We start from the raw sequence: 19,129 nt of genomic DNA on the forward strand, positions 1-19,129 counted from the left end.
TGTGTGATAAGACTTTGAGAGTTAGGTTATTTGTTTACATTCTGTACATGCAAACAAGGTCGTCATGACAACAGAGTATTTGTAAACATTGATATGATTCATGTTAAAATAAAATGATATTGATACCTGTTCGTTACCACGGCAACAAGCACAGAATTCCTTTGTCTCCTAAGATTTGGTGGTGATTTTAAAGAGCACAAACCTGCACAGTGTCTCAGCATTAAACAGAGAGCGAGAGAGAGAGAGAACCCCCCATCCTTAAACCCTCAGAGGTCTGACTGAACTCTCTGGACCTCCTCACATTCCTCCTCCTCCTCCTCTGGCTGCAGCAGATTAAATCCTCTTCAGGATTTACAGCTTTAGGAGGACTACATCAGGGAGAGCAAGGTAAGAGGGATTTAAAGCAGAGGATGAGGATGTGACCTGTGCAGAACATCCTCCTCTGCTCCTCTTTAGACTCTAACATGAGGAGGAAACAGCTCAGAGCTACATCCTCATCCTCACAGAAGAACCTTCAGAATAAAAGTCCTTTTCTAGAAAAAAATAAAAAAAAGCAGCAGCTCTCAAAATAAAAGTCTTTCCCTGGAGGTGTATATAGACAGGAAGTCGTGTTTTCTCAGTGTTTATATTTATTTCCATCTCTGACAGCTGACGGGTTATATAAGAGTGTGTGTTGTCACTTTGACAGCTGTTTGTGTTAACTCTGTGTGTGCTATTCTGACAGCAGATACACACACCATGACCTGCAGTGTGTGTGTGTGTGTGTGTGTGTGTGTGTGTGTGTGTGTGTGTGTGTGTGTGTGTGTGTGTGTGTGTGTGTGTGTGTGTGTGTGTGTGTGTGTGTGTGTGTGTTATGTAGACTGAATGTTATGTTATGACTGCTGAGTCATCGTTTCTCATGCCTTCAATGGTGACGATTTTTTCTAAAATTTGTCCGTTAAAAATAGAAACTTAAATTCAACATGGAGGACAAAAAGTGAGAATCATTTTATATCAGACGGTCACATCCTGGTCCTTAACCTACATCTCCTCTGTGGAGTCACGCTGATTGACAGCTCTGGTTCACCACGAGGCCCGGAGCATAAACCCACACACAGAGACACGCACACAGGCTGGACCTGAACGTCTGGACCTGAGAGACTGGACCTGAGAGACTGGACCTGAACGACTGGACCTGAGAGACTGGACCTGAGAGACTGGACCTGAAAGACTGGACCTGAGAGACTGGACCTGAGAGACTGGACCTGAGAGACTGGACCTGAAAGACTGGACCTGAGAGACTGGACCTGAGAGACTGGACCTGAAAGACTGGACCTGAGAGACTGGACCTGAGAGACTGGACCTGAACGACTGGACCTGAGAGACTGGACCTGAGAGACTGGACCTGAAAGACTGGACCTGAGAGACTGGACCTGAGAGACTGGACCTGAACGACTGGACCTGAAAGACTGGACCTGAGAGATTGGACCTGAGAGACTGGACCTGAAAGACTGGACCTGAACGACTGGACCTGAGAGACTGGACCTGAGAGACTGGACCTGAGAGAATGGACCTGAACGACTGGAGCTAAGAGACTGGACCTGAACGACTGGACCTGAACGACTGGACCTGAGAGACTGGACCTGAGAGACTGGACCTGAAAGACTGGACCTGAGAGACTGGACCAGAGAGACTGGACCTGAAAGACTGGACCTGAAAGACTGGACCTGAAAGACTGGACCTAAGAGACTGGACCAGAGAGATTGGACCTGACTTAAAATCTGCAGATGAACCAGCAGGGGGCGTCACAGTGAGGAGACAGCTCTCACCTGTTCCAGCAGGTCCTCCACCTTCCTCTGCCAGTTCTCCCGGGCCGCCATCACCTCCAGCTCCCTCTGCTGAGACAGCTGATTGAGCGCCGCCTGTTTGTCTGCCTCGTACTCCTCCGTCAGCTCCTCCTTCAGCAGACGCACCTCCTCCCTGCACACCGAGGAGGAGGAGGTCACACAGGTTATCCCACCTGCTCTGTAGTCCTGAAGAGGAGGACAGAGTCAGGTTCTCACCTCAGAGCGTCTCTCCACTTCTGGTCCAGGTCGTCGGCCATCTTGTCCATCTTCTGCTTCTCCTCCGTTCTGATGGACATGACTCTGGCGTCGTGCTGCTGCCTCTGCGTCTCGATCTCCTCCTTCAAACGCAAAGCACACATTTTACCCACAATCCTCTGCTGCTTTTTTTTTCTTTTCTTTTTTTTTTAAACAATATGTTTTAAACATTTTTCCAGGATGCACAATTACAATTAAATAAATTCTAAGGAAAGAAGAAAAAAAAAAAAAGATATACACATGCACATATAGACACATTTATAAAATAAGGGGTGAAAAAGTAAACTATAATAATAAAAAATAAAAAAACTTTAATTACAAAAATGTTGCAAAATTATTACTGTCCGTATCAAATTAAAATAACCAAATGGATTTTAGTTATTTTTTATGTATCTTTGCTCGTCAGCGTTCAGGAGTGAATGACAGCTGGAGTCAGCTGGGACATTATTCAACCACTCTTTTTTTAACAGTGTCATTTCTTCTTGAGTTATTTTAGTGCTGTGCAGAGCTTCATCTAATTACCCCTCGTCTCTGTCTCTGTTATTACTGCTCCCTGTCTCCATTACATCACATTATTCTCTTTACACCAGCTGGGACTGTGACTCAGCTGTGTGTGTGTGTGTGTGTGTGTGTGTGTGTGTATGTGTGTGTGTGTGTTATTTTACGTCTGTTTTTTTGTATTTATTTTTTATTTTGATGCTGCAGTGACTCCATGTTACAAACAACTATTTCATAAATCAATTACACTGATAATTAAAATATTAACACACACACGCACACACCTACACGCACACACCTACACACACACACCTACACACACACACACACACACACACACACACACACACACACACACACACACACACACACACACACACACACACACACACACACACACACACACACTCCTCTTCATCATGTGTATCTCACAGCTGTTCCTTTGACTGAATGTTTTTCTCTCTTCCTGCTTCCTTAAATGTCCTTTCCTCACTCCTTCCTTCCATCCTTCCTTCCTCTCTCCGGTCACTTCCTCTTTGTTTCACTCTTTTTACTCTGACTTCCTATGGAGAGCTATGATTGGCCGATCAGATGGATGTCATCCCTCTGTATGAGTGATGATCAGTACCCGTGATGTCTTTATCTGGTTCTTACCTGCAGGTCAGTAAACCCTGATTCTTACATTGCAGGATGTTTGTACAAGCAAACCCTGATTCTTACCTGCAGGCTGTTTGTATAAGTAAACCCTGATTCTTACCTGCAGGCTATTTGTATAAGTAAACCCTGATTCTTACCTGCAGGCTGTTTGTGTAAGTAAACCCTGATTCTTACCTGCAGGTTATTTGTATGAGTAAACCCTGATTCTTACCTGCAGGCTATTTGTATAAGTAAACCCTGATTCTTACCTACAGGTCAGTAAACCCTGAGTCTTACCTGTAGGTCAGTAAACCCTGAGTCTTACCTGCAGGCTGTTTGTATAAGTAAACCCTGATTCTTACCTGCAGGCATTTTGTATAAGTAAACCCTGATTCTTACCTACAGGTCAGTAAACCCTGAGTCTTACCTGTAGGTCAGTAAACCCTGAGTCTTACCTGCAGGCTGTTTGTATAAGTAAACCCTGATTCTTACCTGCAGGCATTTTGTATAAGTAAACCCTGATTCTTACCTGCAGGCTGTGTGTAAGTAAACCCTGATTCTTACCTGAAGGTCGGTCAGCAGGTTACTTGTCTCTCGGACTCTGGATCTGGTGGCGTCCAGCTCCGTCCTCAGTTTCTCCTGCGTCTCCTTCAGACAGGAGATCTGCGTCTGAGCTGAGCCCATGTTCTGCTCCCCCTCCCTCACCAGCTCCTGGAGGTGAGACACCTGTGGAAAGGAGCAGAGGTAAGAAGAGGGTCAACATGGTGGTCCTGGGCCTGGATGAGGATGCTGAGTGATGCATTAAGGGTCCTACCTCCTGATTAGCCATGTTGAGTTTGGCTGAGAGCTCCTCCTTCAGGTTATCGAGCTGCTGCTGCAGGCGGTCCCTCTGCTCCTCCAATGACAGACGCTTGATCTCAAACTCCTGAGACAGTTTCTACAGGAGGGAGGAGGAGGAAGAGACAGAGACAGTAAGAGGAGGAGGAGGAGGAGACAGAGAGAGTAAGAGGAGGAGGAGACAGAGAGAGTAAGAGGAGGAGGAGGAGACAGAGAGAGTAAGAGGAGGAGACAGAGAGAGTAAGAGGAGGAGGAGGAGGAGACAGAGAGAGTAAGAGGAGGAGGAGGAGACAGAAACAGTAAGAGGAGGAGGAGACAGAAAGAGTAAGAGGAGGAGGAGACAGAGAGAGTAAGAGGAGGAGGAGGAGACAGAGAGAGTAAGAGGAGGAGTAAGAAGAGGAGGAGGAGACAAAGACAGTAAGAGGAGGAGGAGGAGACAGAGAGAGAGAGAGTAAGAAGAGGAGAAGGAGACAGAGAGAGTAAGAGGAGGAGTAAGAAGAGGAGGAGGAGACAAAGACAGTAAGAGGAGGAGGAGACAGAGAGTAAAAGAGAAGGAGGAGGAGACAGAGAGAGTAAGAGGAGGAGGAGACAGAGAGAGTAAGAGGAGGAGGAGGAGACAGAGAGAGAGTAAGAGGAGGAGAAGGAGACAGAGAGAGTAAGAGGAGGAGGAGGAGACAGAGAGAGAGTAAGAGGAGGAGAAGGAGACAGAGAGAGTAAGAGGAGGAGGAGGAGGAGACAGAGAGCGTAAGAGGAGGAGGAGGAGGAGACAGAGAGAGTAAGAGGAGGAGACAGAGAGAGTAAGAGGAGGAGGAGGAGGAGGAGGAGACAGGGAGAGTAAGAGGAGGAGGAGGAGACAGAAAGAGTAGGAGGAGGAGACAGAGAGACAAAAGTAAAAAGAGGAAGGACAGAGGAGGAAGAGGAGGAGGAAGAAACAAAAACCAGAACAGAGGTTCATTTATTCAAACAAATATTTAGAAACTACAGATTTTATATGAGAAGGAGAAATGATGAGTGTGTGACCCACACCTCCTCCTCCTCCTCCTCTCTGTATATAATCTGTGTGTATAGTATGTGTGTGCGTGCGTGCTTGTGGACGAGCGCCTCAGGAATATGTGAGGCGTCTTTTTTAAAAGGCCATCTCCTCAAAAAGACCATTACCCATAATCCCCCACACCACACACAACAAATCCTTTCTTCCTCCATCTACTCAGTTCCTGCTCCTCCTCCTCCACTGGGTCCTCTACTCTCCTCAGCTCCTCCTTCTCTTCTTCTTCCTCCTCTCTCCTTCTCCTCTCTCCTTCTCCTCCTCTTCTTCCTCCTTTCTCCTCCTCTCTCCTCCTCCTTCTCTTCTTCCTCCTCTCTCCTCCTCCTCCTCTTCTTCCTTCTCTCTCCTCCTCCTCCTCCTCCTCTAACAATATTGCATATCATCTGTTGCCATGACGACCCTGCTTGCTCACAGCTCTCCTCTGCAGGACTCGAACATGTTCAGCAGGCCTGGAGCTCTGATGGGACTTTATTTAAAGCTTCTAAAGCTCAGCCTGTTTGTTCTGATCTTTTATAGAATCATATCAAAGTTTAAAAATCTGTTGTCATGACGACCCTGGAGGAGAGAAACAGAGCAGGACAACGGGCGGACGAGCAGAGTGTAGACGTTTAGTGAGAGAATGCTGCAGCGTTGACTCTGAAGCGTGTTGTGTTAGTAGGTCAGCCTCTCTCTGCTGCCTTCAGACAGAACTAATCGAGAACAGACGGCCCTTTAAAGAGCGGCATGATGCACGGGCGGCTGCACACACATCCAGTGCCACAACAACAACAACAACAACAACGACAACAACGCACTGAAACCAGGTGTAAGACAGCTGACCTCAGATCAGAAAGAACATGTTGAACTCTAATCTATAAATGGATGATTAGATGCTGGAGCTCCAGTCTGTGACCTCACAGACTGGGGGGAGGCGGAGCTTAGTGACGGCACTTTAGTGGAAAAAAAACAACAGGAAACAGAACACAGACTCTCCTTAGAGGATCTGACCTCAGGACTACATGCGGACTCACCGCCACGAGCAGCTCCTTCTCCTCCTCCTTCTCCTGCTGCGCCTCCTCCCTCAGGGACTGGTGTTTCTCCTCCAGCTCGCCCAGAGCTCTGACCTGCGCCTCCTTGAAGCGGTGCGCCTCCTCCTCGTAGTGAGCTCGGAGCCTGCACAGCTCCTTCTCGTAACCCTGGTGCTCCTCCCGCAGAGACTGAGGGGGAGAAACGGGGGAAAGAGGAGTCATGACCTCGGGCTGACCCCAGACAGGTACCAGTGTAGATTTCTTCAGCTACTCAGACTCAGTTACCTGCTCCAGGTTCAACACGGTCTGTCTGTGCTGCTCATTGGCTGACTGGCTCTGATTCAGCAGCACCTCCCTCTCCTCCTCCAGGCGGCCGATCTTCTCCTTCAGGCGGTTCTGCTCCTGGTCCAGGTTCCTGATGGTGGCCTCGTGGGACATCTGAGTGGCCTGCAGCGAGCCGATCTGACCTGGGAACAGTCAGAGCACAAACACACCTGTAAGACTTTACAGAAACTTTACTTCTATTGATTGAAAAACTTCAGTTTTTACACTCTGTAGTCATGCAACACACACACAGGCTGAAGTATATACACACATGCACACAAACAGGAGCCTATGGACATGGACTAATGGAGAGATGTCAGAGTGACTAGTGGCCCACAGCGGGCACTCCTGGGGAGGGGGTTTGGTGCCTTGCTCAAGGGCACCTCGGCAGTGCTCAGAAGGTGATCTGGCACCTCTCCAGCTACCAGACCAACTTCCATACTTGGTCCGCACCGGGACTTGAACCGGCGGCCCTCCAGTCCCCAACCCAAGTCCCTACAGACAGAGCTACTGCCGCTCCAATATGTTTGAAATATACAAACAGATGTGTAAGATGTGTTAGAGTCTACAGTCATTAAAAGAGTAGAAGAAGAAGAGTGTCTCACTGGCTTTGTGCAGGATCTCTGTGGCCTGCTGCTGGACTCTCTCTCTGCTGCCCTCCAGCTCATACTCTGTGTCCTTCAGCTGCATCACCCAGATCTCCCCGTCCTGGATCGCCTCCTCCAGCTGCTTGTGCAGGTTCTACACACACACACACACACACACACACACACACACACACACACACACACACACACACACACACACACACACACACACACACACACACACACACACACACACACATATATTCACACATAAACACATGCACCCTTTACAGATCTTCCTGCAGGACTTCTGAAATCTCTGAGAATGTTTTTTCTGCAACTTTGAAAAGTTTGTTGAACAAAGCTTATCCACACACACACACACACGGACACACACACACACACACACACACACACACACACACACACAAGTCCCCACCAGGATATAAAAACAAGAACACACACACAGACACACACGTGGACAAACAGACACACACACTGAGTCCCCACCAGGATATAAAAACAAGAACACACACACACGCACACGCACACGCACACGCACACGCACACGCACACGCACACTGACCTTGATGGTGCCCTCTGCGTTGGCGAGCGACGTCTGCAGTCGGTTGGTCTTGTCCCGGTTCTCTCTCGCCTCCTCCTGCGCTTTCTGCAGCTCGCTCCTCAGTTTGGACAGCGAGCGCTGCAAGGCCGCTTCCTGAGCCTGGAACTCTTTACGCAGCTCCACCTGTACACAGATAAACCGTGACATCATCACTATGAGACACCACTGTACACCAACAGGTGAGTGTGTATGTGTGTCCCCACCTCTGTCCTCTTCCAGGCCAGCAGGTTCTCGGTGGTGAGCTGGTGAGTCCTCCTCATGGCCTCCAGCTCCCTCTCGTAGTACTCCTGAGCCTTTGCCAGTTTGGCCTCAAACTCCTCCACCAGGCGCACTTTATCCTTCGTCAGCTCCTCCACCCGCTCCATCAGGGCCTCCACCTGAGAGTAACAACACATCCAGAGGGTGGGAATCTGAAAAAACAGAATGGATATGGAAAAAAAGTTGTGTGACCCCCCCACCTCCTGACGGTGCAGCTCGGCCAGCTTCTCCTGGTCCTCTGTGGAGGAGGCGCTCTGGTTCTGCTGGTTGTTGAGGAGCTCCTCCACCTCCTGACGGTGCGTCATCCGCATCTCCTCCAGCGCCCGCCGCTTCTCCGCCTCGAAGTGAGCCTGGGCCGAGCTGAAGGAGCGCAGTTTCTCCTCAAAGTCCCGACGCATCTCCTCCACCTAAACACAGCACCATCTTTATCTCCTCCACCTAAACAGAGCACCATCTTTATGTGTGTGTGTGTGTGTGTGTGTGTGTGTGTGTGTGTGTGTGTGTGTGAGTGTGTGTGTGTGTGTGTGTGTGAGTGTGTGTGTGTGTGTGTGTGTGTGTGTGTGTGTGTGTGTGTGTGTGTGTCTCACCTCTCTGCTCATAGACACCACCCTCTGTGTGTGTTGAGCCTCCGTGCAGAGCTGAGAGTCCTCCATCCTCTGACGGTACATCTCGAACTCTGCCAGCGCCTGAACGCAACACGATCATTATCAAACACTTCAATGACACTTTATTTACAACATCGACATGAACACAACAGCAGGCTGATGATGTCACTGTAAAAGTGACGTCGCCCCCTGCAGTCCTCACCTGTCTTTTCATGTGCTCGTGCAGCTCCACAGACTCCTCCAGACTGGCCAGCCTCCGCCTCAGGTCGGCCTCGTCCACCATCTTGCTCTTGTACTGCATGATCTTGTCTCTGGTTTCTGTCACGATGTGTTGGACCTGAACGGGCACACAAACCGTCTCAGTGAAGACCCCACTCTGAACGCCTGAAAGAAGCACTGATGAAATGAACAGCTCGTGCTAACTCACAGCTCCTCTCTGTTTTCAGCCTCAAAAAAGCTGAACATTTTCATGAAAAAATTAAGCAACTGTCAACTGCACTTTTTCTTCTGTGCAGTTTTTTGAAGCAGCCCTGCGATGGTGACACACACAGCAGCCTCTACCATCAGTGTGACCCCCCCCCCCCCCTCCCCCATAGGTGAGTTAAAGAGCCTCACACCTGTCAGCTGTTTGAGGAGAATTGTTCTGAAAACTATGGACTTAAACAATAAGTCAGCATGTATGAACCTCTTCAGGATTGTGTGTGTGCGTCTCTGCCGTCTGCATATTTGGGGGGGGGGGGGGGGGGGTTTACCTCGTCCTCATGAGCGTCTTTCAGAGACTCGATCTCCTCCTCGTGCTCGTCGTTCTTTGTGTTCAAAGCATAAATCACCTGCAGGCAGAGACACAAACATGTTCTGATATTAGAATGAAAAGTTAAAGACTCTGCACCATCAATACATGAGAAGAGAGTGAATAACAGCATCATTCATACACACACAAACATTAGTTTAGATTTTTACAAACCAGCAGCAACAGTAACATGAAATTTACTAAAACTGCAGTTTCTGCAGTGTCCACCAGAGGGCGCATCTAAAGCTGATTCTACTTTATTGATTCCTAGTGGGGAAGTTCAGGAAAAGAAACAGACAACTGCAAACTGTCTATCAGCAAAGAAGTCATGGTCGACTAGGAACCAGCAGAACCAGTGGAACCAGGAGAACCAGGAGAACCAGGAGAACCAGTGGAACCAGCAAAACCAGGAGAACCAGTGGAACCAGCAAAACCAGGAGAACCAGTGGAACCAGGAGAACCCGTTGAACCAGTAGAAACAGGGGAACCAGTAGAACCAGGAGAACCAGTGGAACCAGTAGAACCAGGAGAACCAGTAGAACCAGCAGAACCAGTGGAACCAGTAGAATCAGTATGCAGTCAGTTCCAGGTGTATTGTCTCTGTCGTTCTCTGTCTCTCTTCTTTGGTTCTCAGCAGAGCAGCGGCCATGTTTCTTTAACGAGACATGATTATTATAATGAGACAGCTGCTTTTATCACACACTCACCGCTTCATCCTTTCATCTCGTCTCCTTCTTTCTCTCTGAATTTCCTCCTCTCTCTCTCTCTGCTTCTTCTCCTCCTCTCTCCTCCTCTTTCTGTTTCTGTTTCCTCTCCTCCTCTCTCTGTTTCTGTTTCTTCTCCTCCTCTCTCTGTGTCTTCTTCTCTCTCCTCCTCTCTCTGTGTCTCCTCTCTCCTCCTCTCTCTGTCTTCTCTCTCCTCCTCTCTCTGTGTCTTCTCCTCTCTCCTCCTCTCTCCTCCTCTCTCTGTTTCTGTTTCCTCTCCTCCTCTCTCTGTTTCTGTTTCTTCTCCTCCTCTCTCTGTGTCTTCTCCTCTCTCCTCCTCTCTCCTCCTCTTTCTGTTTCTGTTTCCTCTCCTCCTCTCTCTGTTTCTTCTCCTCCTCTCTCTGTGTCTTCTCCTCTCTCCTCCTCTCTCTGTGTCTCCTCTCTCCTCCTCTCTCTGTCTTCTCTCTCCTCCTCTCTCTGTTTCTTCTCCTCCTCTCTCTGCTTCTTCTCCTCCTCTCTCCTCCTCTTTCTGTTTCTGTTTCCTCTCCTCCTCTCTCTGTTTCTGTTTCTTCTCCTCCTCTCTCTGTTTCTTCTCCTCCTCTCTCCTCCTCTCTCTGTGTCTTCTTCTCTCTCCTCCTCTCTCTGTGTCTCCTCTCTCCTCCTCTCTCTGTCTTCTCTCTCCTCCTCTCTCTGTTTCTTCTCCTCTCTCCTCCTCTCTCTGTGTCTCCTCTCTCCTCCTCTCTCTGTCTTCTCTCTCCTCCTCTCTCTGTTTCTTCTCCTCCTCTCTCTGTGTCTTCTCCTCCTCTCCTCCTCTCCTCTCCTCTCCTCCTCTCCTCTCCCCTCCTCTCCTCTCCGTTTCCGTTTCCGTTTCCGGTTTCCGGTTTCCGGTGAGTGTGAGTGTGAGTGTGAGTGACGGTGGTGGTGTTGCGAGTGGCGCGGAGATTGAATTGTTTGCTATCCTTTCTACTGTTTTCAAAGTGCACGATCAGGTCAGATTGTTTTCATATTTGTATTGAGTGTTGTTGGCTGTGTAAGACAGATCGTTGGAGGGGTTGGAGGGAGGAATGGCGTCTGCTGAGACGCCACCTCCGACTCTCCGACAGGGAGTTCGGATAGTCCCTCCGAACGGTACTGTCACCGTGGAGGAGGTTCTGTTAGCTGCAGGTGAACAGGTAGGCCATGAGAAACTCTTGTATGCATCCCGAATGAACAAGGCTGTGGTTGTTTTTCTGAAGAGTGAGCCTCTTGTGTATCAGCTGATTGAGAGTGGTGTGTTCATTAGGGATTTGTTTGTGCAGGTTTCCCCGTTGTCGGTTCCCTTCCTCTGTTAGTGTGGCGCATGTGGCGGGGGCCGCGTCCGCATCCGTGCCCGGGGCGGGGGCCGCGTCCGCGCCCGCGCCTGGGGCGGAGGCCGCATCCGTGTCCGCGCCTGGGGCGGAGGCCGCGTCCGCGCCCGCGCCTGGGGCGGAGGCCGCGTCCGCGTCCGCGCCCGCGCCTGGGGCCGAGGCCGCATCCGCGCCCGCGCCTGGGGCGGAGGCCGCGTCCGCGTCCGCGCCTGGGGCGGAGGCCGCGTCCGCGTCCGTGCCTGGGGCGGAGGCCGCGTCCGCGCCCGCGGCGGAGGCCGCGTCCGCGTCCGCGCCCGCGGCGGAGGCCGCGTCCGCGTCCGCGCCTGCGGCGGAGGCCGCGTCCGCGTCCGCGCCTGCGGCGGAGGCCGCGTCCGTGCCCGCGCCTGGGGCGGAGGCCGCGTCCGCGTCCGTGCCTGCGGCGGAGGCCGCGTCCGCGCCTGCGCCTTGTGCTGAGGCCGTGGCTGAGGTAGAGGTGGCTTCGACCAGCTCTCAGGCTACAGAAAAATCACAGACTGTAGATAATGATAAAACTGAAGATTCCACAAGTTCTGCAGTTGTAGATGTTTCATTGAAGGAAGGTAAGACAGTGTGTTGTAGCCAGGCATCATGTGAAGGAGAGGACATGGATGAAGATTATGAGTCAGACAATGCATCCATTGCTGATTTGCCAAATAGTGGCTCTGGTCTTTATTCTTTAGAGTCAATCAATCAATTTATGGATGAAACGTACAACAAATCAGTAAAAATAAGTGACTACTTTAGTGATACTGAAAAGTTCATAAAGTCAGTCAGCATACTGAAAAGACAGGTTGGGTTTGACCTCCTGGACGCGAAAAAACGGTTCCGTCTTAAAAAGCACATCACCGCACTGAGGAAAGTTGGACGTAAGAGTGTGAAGAAGACAAAGAAATGATCATGCATCACAAGGTGTTTTTCTTCTTCTACTGCTCCCTGTTTGTGTCTACTTATCTGTTCTTTCTCTCTGATCTTTCTATGAGGAGTCTTAAGATAGGATCTCTTAACATTAATGGTGGGAGAGACAGACAGAAAAGGGGCCTTATCTCTGAGATCTCAACTCAGAAAAACATTGATATCTTGTTTTTACAAGAGACTCATACCACACCATCAGATGAGACAGATTGGGGTTTATGGTGGGAGGGCTCTAACTACCTTAGCCATGGCACCAACCTTAGTGCAGGAGTAGCCATTTTGTTTAGAGCATCTGCAAATGTAAAGATCGTCTCTTGTGCTGAAATTGTAAAGGGAAGGCTTTTAATTGTAAGAGCAGAAATAGAGGACACTGTTTTCTGCTTCACTAATATTTATGCTCCAAATAATGGAGCTGAAAGGGTAGCTTTCTATACCCGCCTCCAAAAGGAGTTACTGATCTATAATCAGGATCAGATCATTCTTGGTGGTGATTTTAACTGCACACTTGATTTCACCGTGGATAGAATAGGAGAGGAGCCACATCCACATTCATCCCAGACTTTAAACACTGTCATCTCTCACCTGGATTTGTTGGACACATTTAGAGTGAAACATCCACAATCCAGACAGTATACATGGGTCAGGGTTAACAGTAACAGGGTGTGTGCAGCTAGACTGGACAGGGTTTACATCTCCAGAACTCTCAACCCCAGATTAATTCATTGTAATATTCTGCCTGTCGGCTTCACTGATCACCATTTTGTTAGTGTGGAGCTGATTATTTCACCAGGTGAAAGGGCTAAGTCCTTCTGGCATTTTAATAACAAGCTTCTACTGGACAATGTTTTCTGTAAAAACTTTGGGTGTTTTTGGGATCAGTGGAAATTATGAAAAGTTGAGTTTGATTCTTTGAAGCTTTGGTGGGAGGTTGGTAAAGCTCAGATTCGTGTTTTTTGTCAGCAGTACACGTCACACTCTTCTGCTAGATTAAAAACAGTCATTAAAAATCTTGAGGACAACATTAAGAACCTTGAGGAGGGGTTAAATGGGAGTGTGGATCCCACCGCTGGTACCCTGCTGAAGGAGAAACGTATGGAGTTGAGCTCTTTCCTGCAGGAGAGGGTGAAGGGAGCTCTTGTGCGGAGTCGTTTCCTTCAACTCAAAGACATGGATGCCCCAACGTCTTTCTTTTTCAATCTTGAGAGATCTGTGGCTCAAAAAAAGCTGCTGACTTGTCTGAAACTGCCAGGAGGTCGAATAACAGCTGATCCAAAGGAAATGAGCAGTCATGCCATGCGGTTCTATGAGGATCTGTTTGGAGCAGAGAGTTGCAGCCAGGAGTGTCGCAGGGAGCTCCTGGAGGGTCTCCCTCAGCTCAGTGTGGAGGAGAGGTCTCTTCTGGAAGGGGAGCTGTCTCTGGAGGAGCTCACTGCTGCTGTCACTCAGATGGCAACAGGAAGAGCACCTGGAATAGATGGGTTGTCCACAGACTTTTTTAAGAGGTTCTGGAATATTCTTGGGTCTGACCTGCATAGTGTTTTAATGGAGTGTTGCAGGACCGGGTCTCTTCCTGGTTCTTGTAAGAGAGCAGTTCTTTCCTTGCTCCCCAAGAAAGGTGACCTGGCATTGTTAAAAAACTGGAGGCCGGTTGCTTTGCTTTGTGCGGACTACAAGATCCTCTCCAGAGCTTTATCAAACAGACTAAAGGACGTTCTGGGAAGTGTGGTCCATAAAGACCAGAGTTACTGTGTTCCAGACCGGACAATCATGGATAATGTTTTTCTTATCAGAGATGTCATTGATGTGTGTAAAATCTATAATCTAAATGTTGGCATTGTGTCTCTGGATCAAGAGAAGGCGTTTGACAGGGTGGATCACTCGTATTTGTTTTCTGCACTGAGGTCTTTTGGTTTTGGGGATGGTTTTGTGTCATTAGTTGGTTTGTTGTATCAGGATGCACAGTGTTTGGTGAAGATGGGGGCGGGGTTGAGTCGGCCAATCCCTGTACGGCGAGGGATCAGACAAGGTTGTCCCATCTCCGGCCAGCTGTACAGCTTGGCTATTGAGCCCTTGCTGTGCAGGTTGAGGGACCGGCTCAGCGGGCTTTCTTTGCCCGCGGCCTGTAGCATTGAATGTCCCCCTACAATTTCTGCCTATGCTGATGATGTAAACATCTTCATCTCCAATCAGGGGGACGTTCGGTGTCTGCGGGACACCCTGTCCCTGTATGAAAGGGCAACAGCTGCACGGGTGAACTGGGAAAAAAGTGGTGCCTTATTGGTGGGAGAGTGGAGGGACCAGGCAGTGCCCAGTCTGCCGGGTGGACTTGAGTGGGGGAGGGAGGGGTTGAAGGTGTTGGGGGTTTATTTGGGTACCGAGGGCTTTAAAAGTAAAAACTGGGAGGGAGTTAGGGAGAAAGTGTGCGCTCGGTTGTCTAAATGGAAATGGTTGCTACCCCAGTTGTCGTATAGGGGAAGAGTTCTGGTGGTCAATAACTTGGTTGCCTCGACTCTCTGGCACAGACTTGTGGCTTTGACACCTCCAAGAGGGCTGGTGGAGGACATTCAAAGGGCCATCCTGGACTTCTTCTGGTCAGGCAAACATTGGGTCCAGGCGGCAGTCCTCTACCTGCCGGTGGCTGAAGGGGGACATAGACTTATAGACATTCAGTCAAAAATTGCCTCATTCAGACTCCAGACTGCACAGAGACTCCTTTTCACTTGTGGTCCCAGCTGGATGGACATCGCTCGACTGCTGCTGAGGAGAGCTGGACGGCTGGGGTACACTAAGCAGCTCTTTCTGTTAAAGCTTGAGGAGGTGGATCTCACTGGATTAACATCCTTTTATATGTCTGTAATGCAGGCATGGAAAATGTACACATTCAAAAGGGAAAAAACTGAGAGTCTGGGAATGTGGATCTTTGAGGAACCGTTATTTTTTAATGATTTCATAAGGACTCCAACTTTGCAGTCAGCCAGTCTCCGGGCCAGTTTCAGAGAGGCAGGCTGCACAAAACTGGGTCACCTGGTAAGACTGACCCTGGACGCCCTCAAAGAAAGGACCAATATCACCTCCAGCCGGGTGGTTGAAAGAGTGGTGGAGGAAGTCTTTGCTGCACTTCCAGTAAAACTTGTGACATTTCTAAACATTGAGAATCTGTGTGAGCAGTGGAGTGAAGAGGGCGAATACAGCTTCCCATCTTTGTCTGTTACCCCAGATGTCAGGGAATGGCAGGAAAGAGGAGGTGGACTGCTGTCCTTTAGTACTCCTGTTCTGGGAAAGTTCCAGGATGCAGGGAAAAAGGCACTCTATCAGTCCTGTGTTAAGGTCCTACATCTTCGTGGTCTGTCGGGAGTGAAAGAGTCGAGGTGGATCGAGTTTTTTGGCCCGGAGGTTTCCCCGAAAGGCAGCTGGCGGTCCCTGTCAAGCTGCCTGTTGAGAAGAGAACAGCAGATCTCCAGTGGAGAGTTGTGCATGGGGTTATAGCCACGAACAGATACAGAGCACACCTTGATCCAGGGGTGGGAGAGGAGTGTTTGTTTTGTTCACTAACTGAAACTTTGTCTCATCTGTTTGTTGAGTGTCCCAGGCTCTCACTCTTGTTTGTCCTTATGAAAAGCTTGTTTGAAGCTCTCGGGGAGGATTTCTCTTATGCATTGTTTGTTTTTGGGCCAAAGTATTCTGCAAAGAAAAAGACTGTACATACACTGATGAACTTTTTATCCGGCTCGGCTAAGTTGGCCATTTGGCTTACACGCAAGAACCGAGCTCAGGGTACTGGCTGTGTGGAACCGGTGCTGGTTCTGGAGGGACTTTTGAAGGCCAGACTAAAGGTAGAATTTGCCTATTATCAAATGATGGACAATGTGCAAGACTTTAATAGTGTATGGGCTGTGGAAGAAGCTTTGTGCTCTGTGGGTGGGGATGGAGAGCTGATTATTCATTTTTGATGCAGTAAATGTTGTTTTTGTTGATGTTGTGATTTTTGTTGCTCTTGTTTTGTTTTATTTTTTATTTATTTATTTATTTCCTTCTCTTGATCTGAGTGATGATGTGACAGTGTTATAATTTTCTCCTGGTAGTGGTAAAATAAAAGGTATTTTGAAAACCAAACCAAAACCTCTCTCCTCCTCTCTCTGTTTCTTCTCCTCCTCTCTGTTTCTCCTCCTCTCTCCTCCTCTCTCTGTTTCTTCTCCTCCTCTCTGTTTCTCCTCCTCTCTCTCATCCTCTCTCTCCTCCTCTCTCTGTTTCTTCTCCTCCTCTCTGTTTCTCCTCCTCTGTTTCTTCTCCTCTCTCCTCTCTCTGTTTCTTCTCCTCTCTCTGTTTCTGTTTCTTCTCCTCCTCTCTCGTCTTTGTCTCTGTCCTGGGAATAAAAAAACCTCACACACCATTTGTGTTTTGTAACACTCACGCTTGTTTATAAATAATCTTTCATGTTTCCAGGACGTTTAAAGCACAACAACAACACCACCAACAACAACACCACCAACACCACCACAGGTGATGAAAGTTTGCAGGAGGACTGTAGTTCAGAGTAGAGGTGTGCATGAGGGGAGCAGCAGAACATCTCTCTCGTTATGTTCACAGAGGATTAGCATTATCTTCACTAACGAGAGGATCAATGAACGTTTAATTCATCTGTGAGCTGCTGGAGTTTAAAAAAACAGTCCTCTCTCCCTCTCTGTGTGTGAGCCCAAACAGTCGTTTTACTCCATATCTGTTTATTCTCTCATAGTTAGGCTGCAGAAACATCAACAGGACAACAACAACAACAAGGACTCAGGACTAACAGGACTGTTCTGTAAACATGATGATCACTACTTATTTTCTGCAGCAGACTTAACCATAACCTACACTGATGGTAGAGGCTGCTGAGTAAAGAGTCCATCAGTATTAACTCATCCATTCATACACATTCACACCGCAAACAAAGCAGCTGGAGCAACTTGAGTATGTCCCGCCCAGCTGCACATTACTACGTGGCTGCAGCAGCACTACATTACTACACCTTTAATACATCACATTACTACAGAGTCGTATGGGAGGAGGCTGAGTGTTCAGGTGGAGCTCAGAGAGCAGCTCAGCCAAACCGCTGCACCGCTCCAACATTACATAACGGATGTAAGCCTCTCAGAGACAGCAGCAGGAGCACAGAGACAAAGACACACACACACACACACACACACACACACACACACACACACACACACACACACACACACACAGGTGTAAAAATCTGAGAAGATATCAGTGAGGTGCAGTGTTTACAGAGAGCAATGTGAAGGCTGGACACTCAGGAGGATACACAAACGCTCTCTCTCTCTCTCTCTCTCTCTCTCTCTCTCTCTCACTCACACACTCTCTCACACACACACACACACACACACACACACACACACACACACACACACACACACACACACACACACACACACACACACACACACACCCTCTTATAGTTACTACAATAACCCGAGGTCTCTGCAGAGCCAAATACCTCCACATCCTTCTCCTCCTCTTGTGCGTGTTTACAGCAGCTCCATCCTCCATCCACACCTGCTCATACCTGCCCCCCCCCCGCCCCCACACACACACACACACACACACACACACACACACACACACACACACACACACACACACACACACACACACCTTCGTGAGCTGAGCGATCTTCTTGCTCATCTTCAGGTGCAGGTCTTGTGTGTATTCCAGCGTCAGTCCTCCGTCGTAGAACATGCTGGATGAGAGGGAGGTGGTGTATTTGGAGCTGGAGGTGGTGGGGGGGTTGTACGGAGGCTGCCAGCCAGCCCCCGTCGCCATTTTCCCGGGAAAAAGGGGAGCGGAGAGGACGCGGTGTTTCAGAGAAAATGGAGCAGATCGTTACATCGTCCCATCCTGATGTCTGTCTCTGATCTGCTCACACATACACGCAATGTGTCCGCGACACCGAGCTGCGGGCGCGTCACCGAGCACACTCATGCACCCGCACCGGGAGCGTGCTCACAGGGATCAGAGCGGCGGAGACGCGCCCCAGATGCTCAAGCATCAATTGATCCACGCTGCTGTAATGCAGATGATGGACAGCATGTGATGCGTTCATGGAGGATATTCAGGATACATGGAATATATCCAACCAGTGTCACGAGTAAACAGTGACTTAACCAGTGAACGGGTAATATTTACAGTCTATGATGAACAGCCATGGGCATTTGATGCATTCAGGGGCTGTAGGAAATATTTTATTCTACATCCATGAGTGATAAAATTCACAGGCTGCAGGAAAAAAATCAAATCTTATTAGTGTAAGTAGTAGGCAGCAGGTTTACAATCAGGCCCCCATGAGCTCGTGGTGCTTTACAGGCTGCATGATGGCCTGGAGGAAATATGAACTATTTAACATGTAAAATCAGGAAACAGTGACCAAACCACTGAGGCAGCGATGATGCACAGGCTGCAGGATGGTGCATTCAAGGCCTGCAGGGAATATGATACATAAAACTAGTGCAACCGGTAACCAGCCAACACCATTGTATGATGATGTCTGCACATTATACACTTCCAGTTTCCTGTGGGACTGATGATAATAAGAATCAAACTTTATTATTCATATTCTCTCTATTTGAGTTGATGATTTCTCTCTGTCTGATTTATTTCACCTCCTAAATATATGAACGAAAAGTCAACCTTCTTTATAAATGTGTTATAGGTAATAAAGTGTGGCTGATGAATGAACACTTAAAGATTTGGCATTACGTCACTCTAAAGAAACTGTTAATAGTCCCACACTGACACCTGCTGGACATATTTATGAATTGCAACACAATATCCAAAAAGATCAGTTTTAAGAATCTAC

The 19,129-nt window shown here is 48.7% G+C and overlaps 1 protein-coding gene across 2 annotated transcripts in view; it reads right to left on the reverse strand.

Moving 5' to 3' along the window:
- The window catches only part of fam184aa (family with sequence similarity 184 member Aa), a 27,323-nt gene extending 9,039 nt beyond the window's left edge, over positions 1-18,284 (reverse strand). The window contains exons 1-14 of one of the 2 annotated variants that reach the window (XM_020651741.3): positions 17,929-18,281; positions 9,256-9,333; positions 8,706-8,840; positions 8,486-8,584; positions 8,099-8,305; positions 7,844-8,017; positions 7,602-7,763; positions 7,034-7,169; positions 6,390-6,571; positions 6,108-6,293; positions 4,030-4,152; positions 3,780-3,941; positions 2,043-2,164; positions 1,809-1,959 (exon numbers count right to left, since the gene is read on the reverse strand). In XM_020651741.3, coding sequence (XP_020507397.3) covers positions 1,809-1,959; positions 2,043-2,164; positions 3,780-3,941; positions 4,030-4,152; positions 6,108-6,293; positions 6,390-6,571; positions 7,034-7,169; positions 7,602-7,763; positions 7,844-8,017; positions 8,099-8,305; positions 8,486-8,584; positions 8,706-8,840; positions 9,256-9,333; positions 17,929-18,096 — 2,085 coding nt within the window. In that variant the 5' untranslated portion in view covers positions 18,097-18,281. Of the gene's footprint in view, positions 1-1,808; positions 1,960-2,042; positions 2,165-3,779; positions 3,942-4,029; positions 4,153-6,107; positions 6,294-6,389; positions 6,572-7,033; positions 7,170-7,601; positions 7,764-7,843; positions 8,018-8,098; positions 8,306-8,485; positions 8,585-8,705; positions 8,841-9,255; positions 9,334-17,928 lie in introns of both variants that reach the window. The other variant, XM_065951955.1, reaches the window with a different exon arrangement.
- Between the last annotated feature and the right edge of the window lie 845 nt (positions 18,285-19,129).

The sequence above is a fragment of the Labrus bergylta genome, chromosome 24, assembly GCF_963930695.1.
Source record: "Labrus bergylta chromosome 24, fLabBer1.1, whole genome shotgun sequence".
NCBI lineage: Eukaryota > Metazoa > Chordata > Actinopteri > Labriformes > Labridae > Labrus > Labrus bergylta.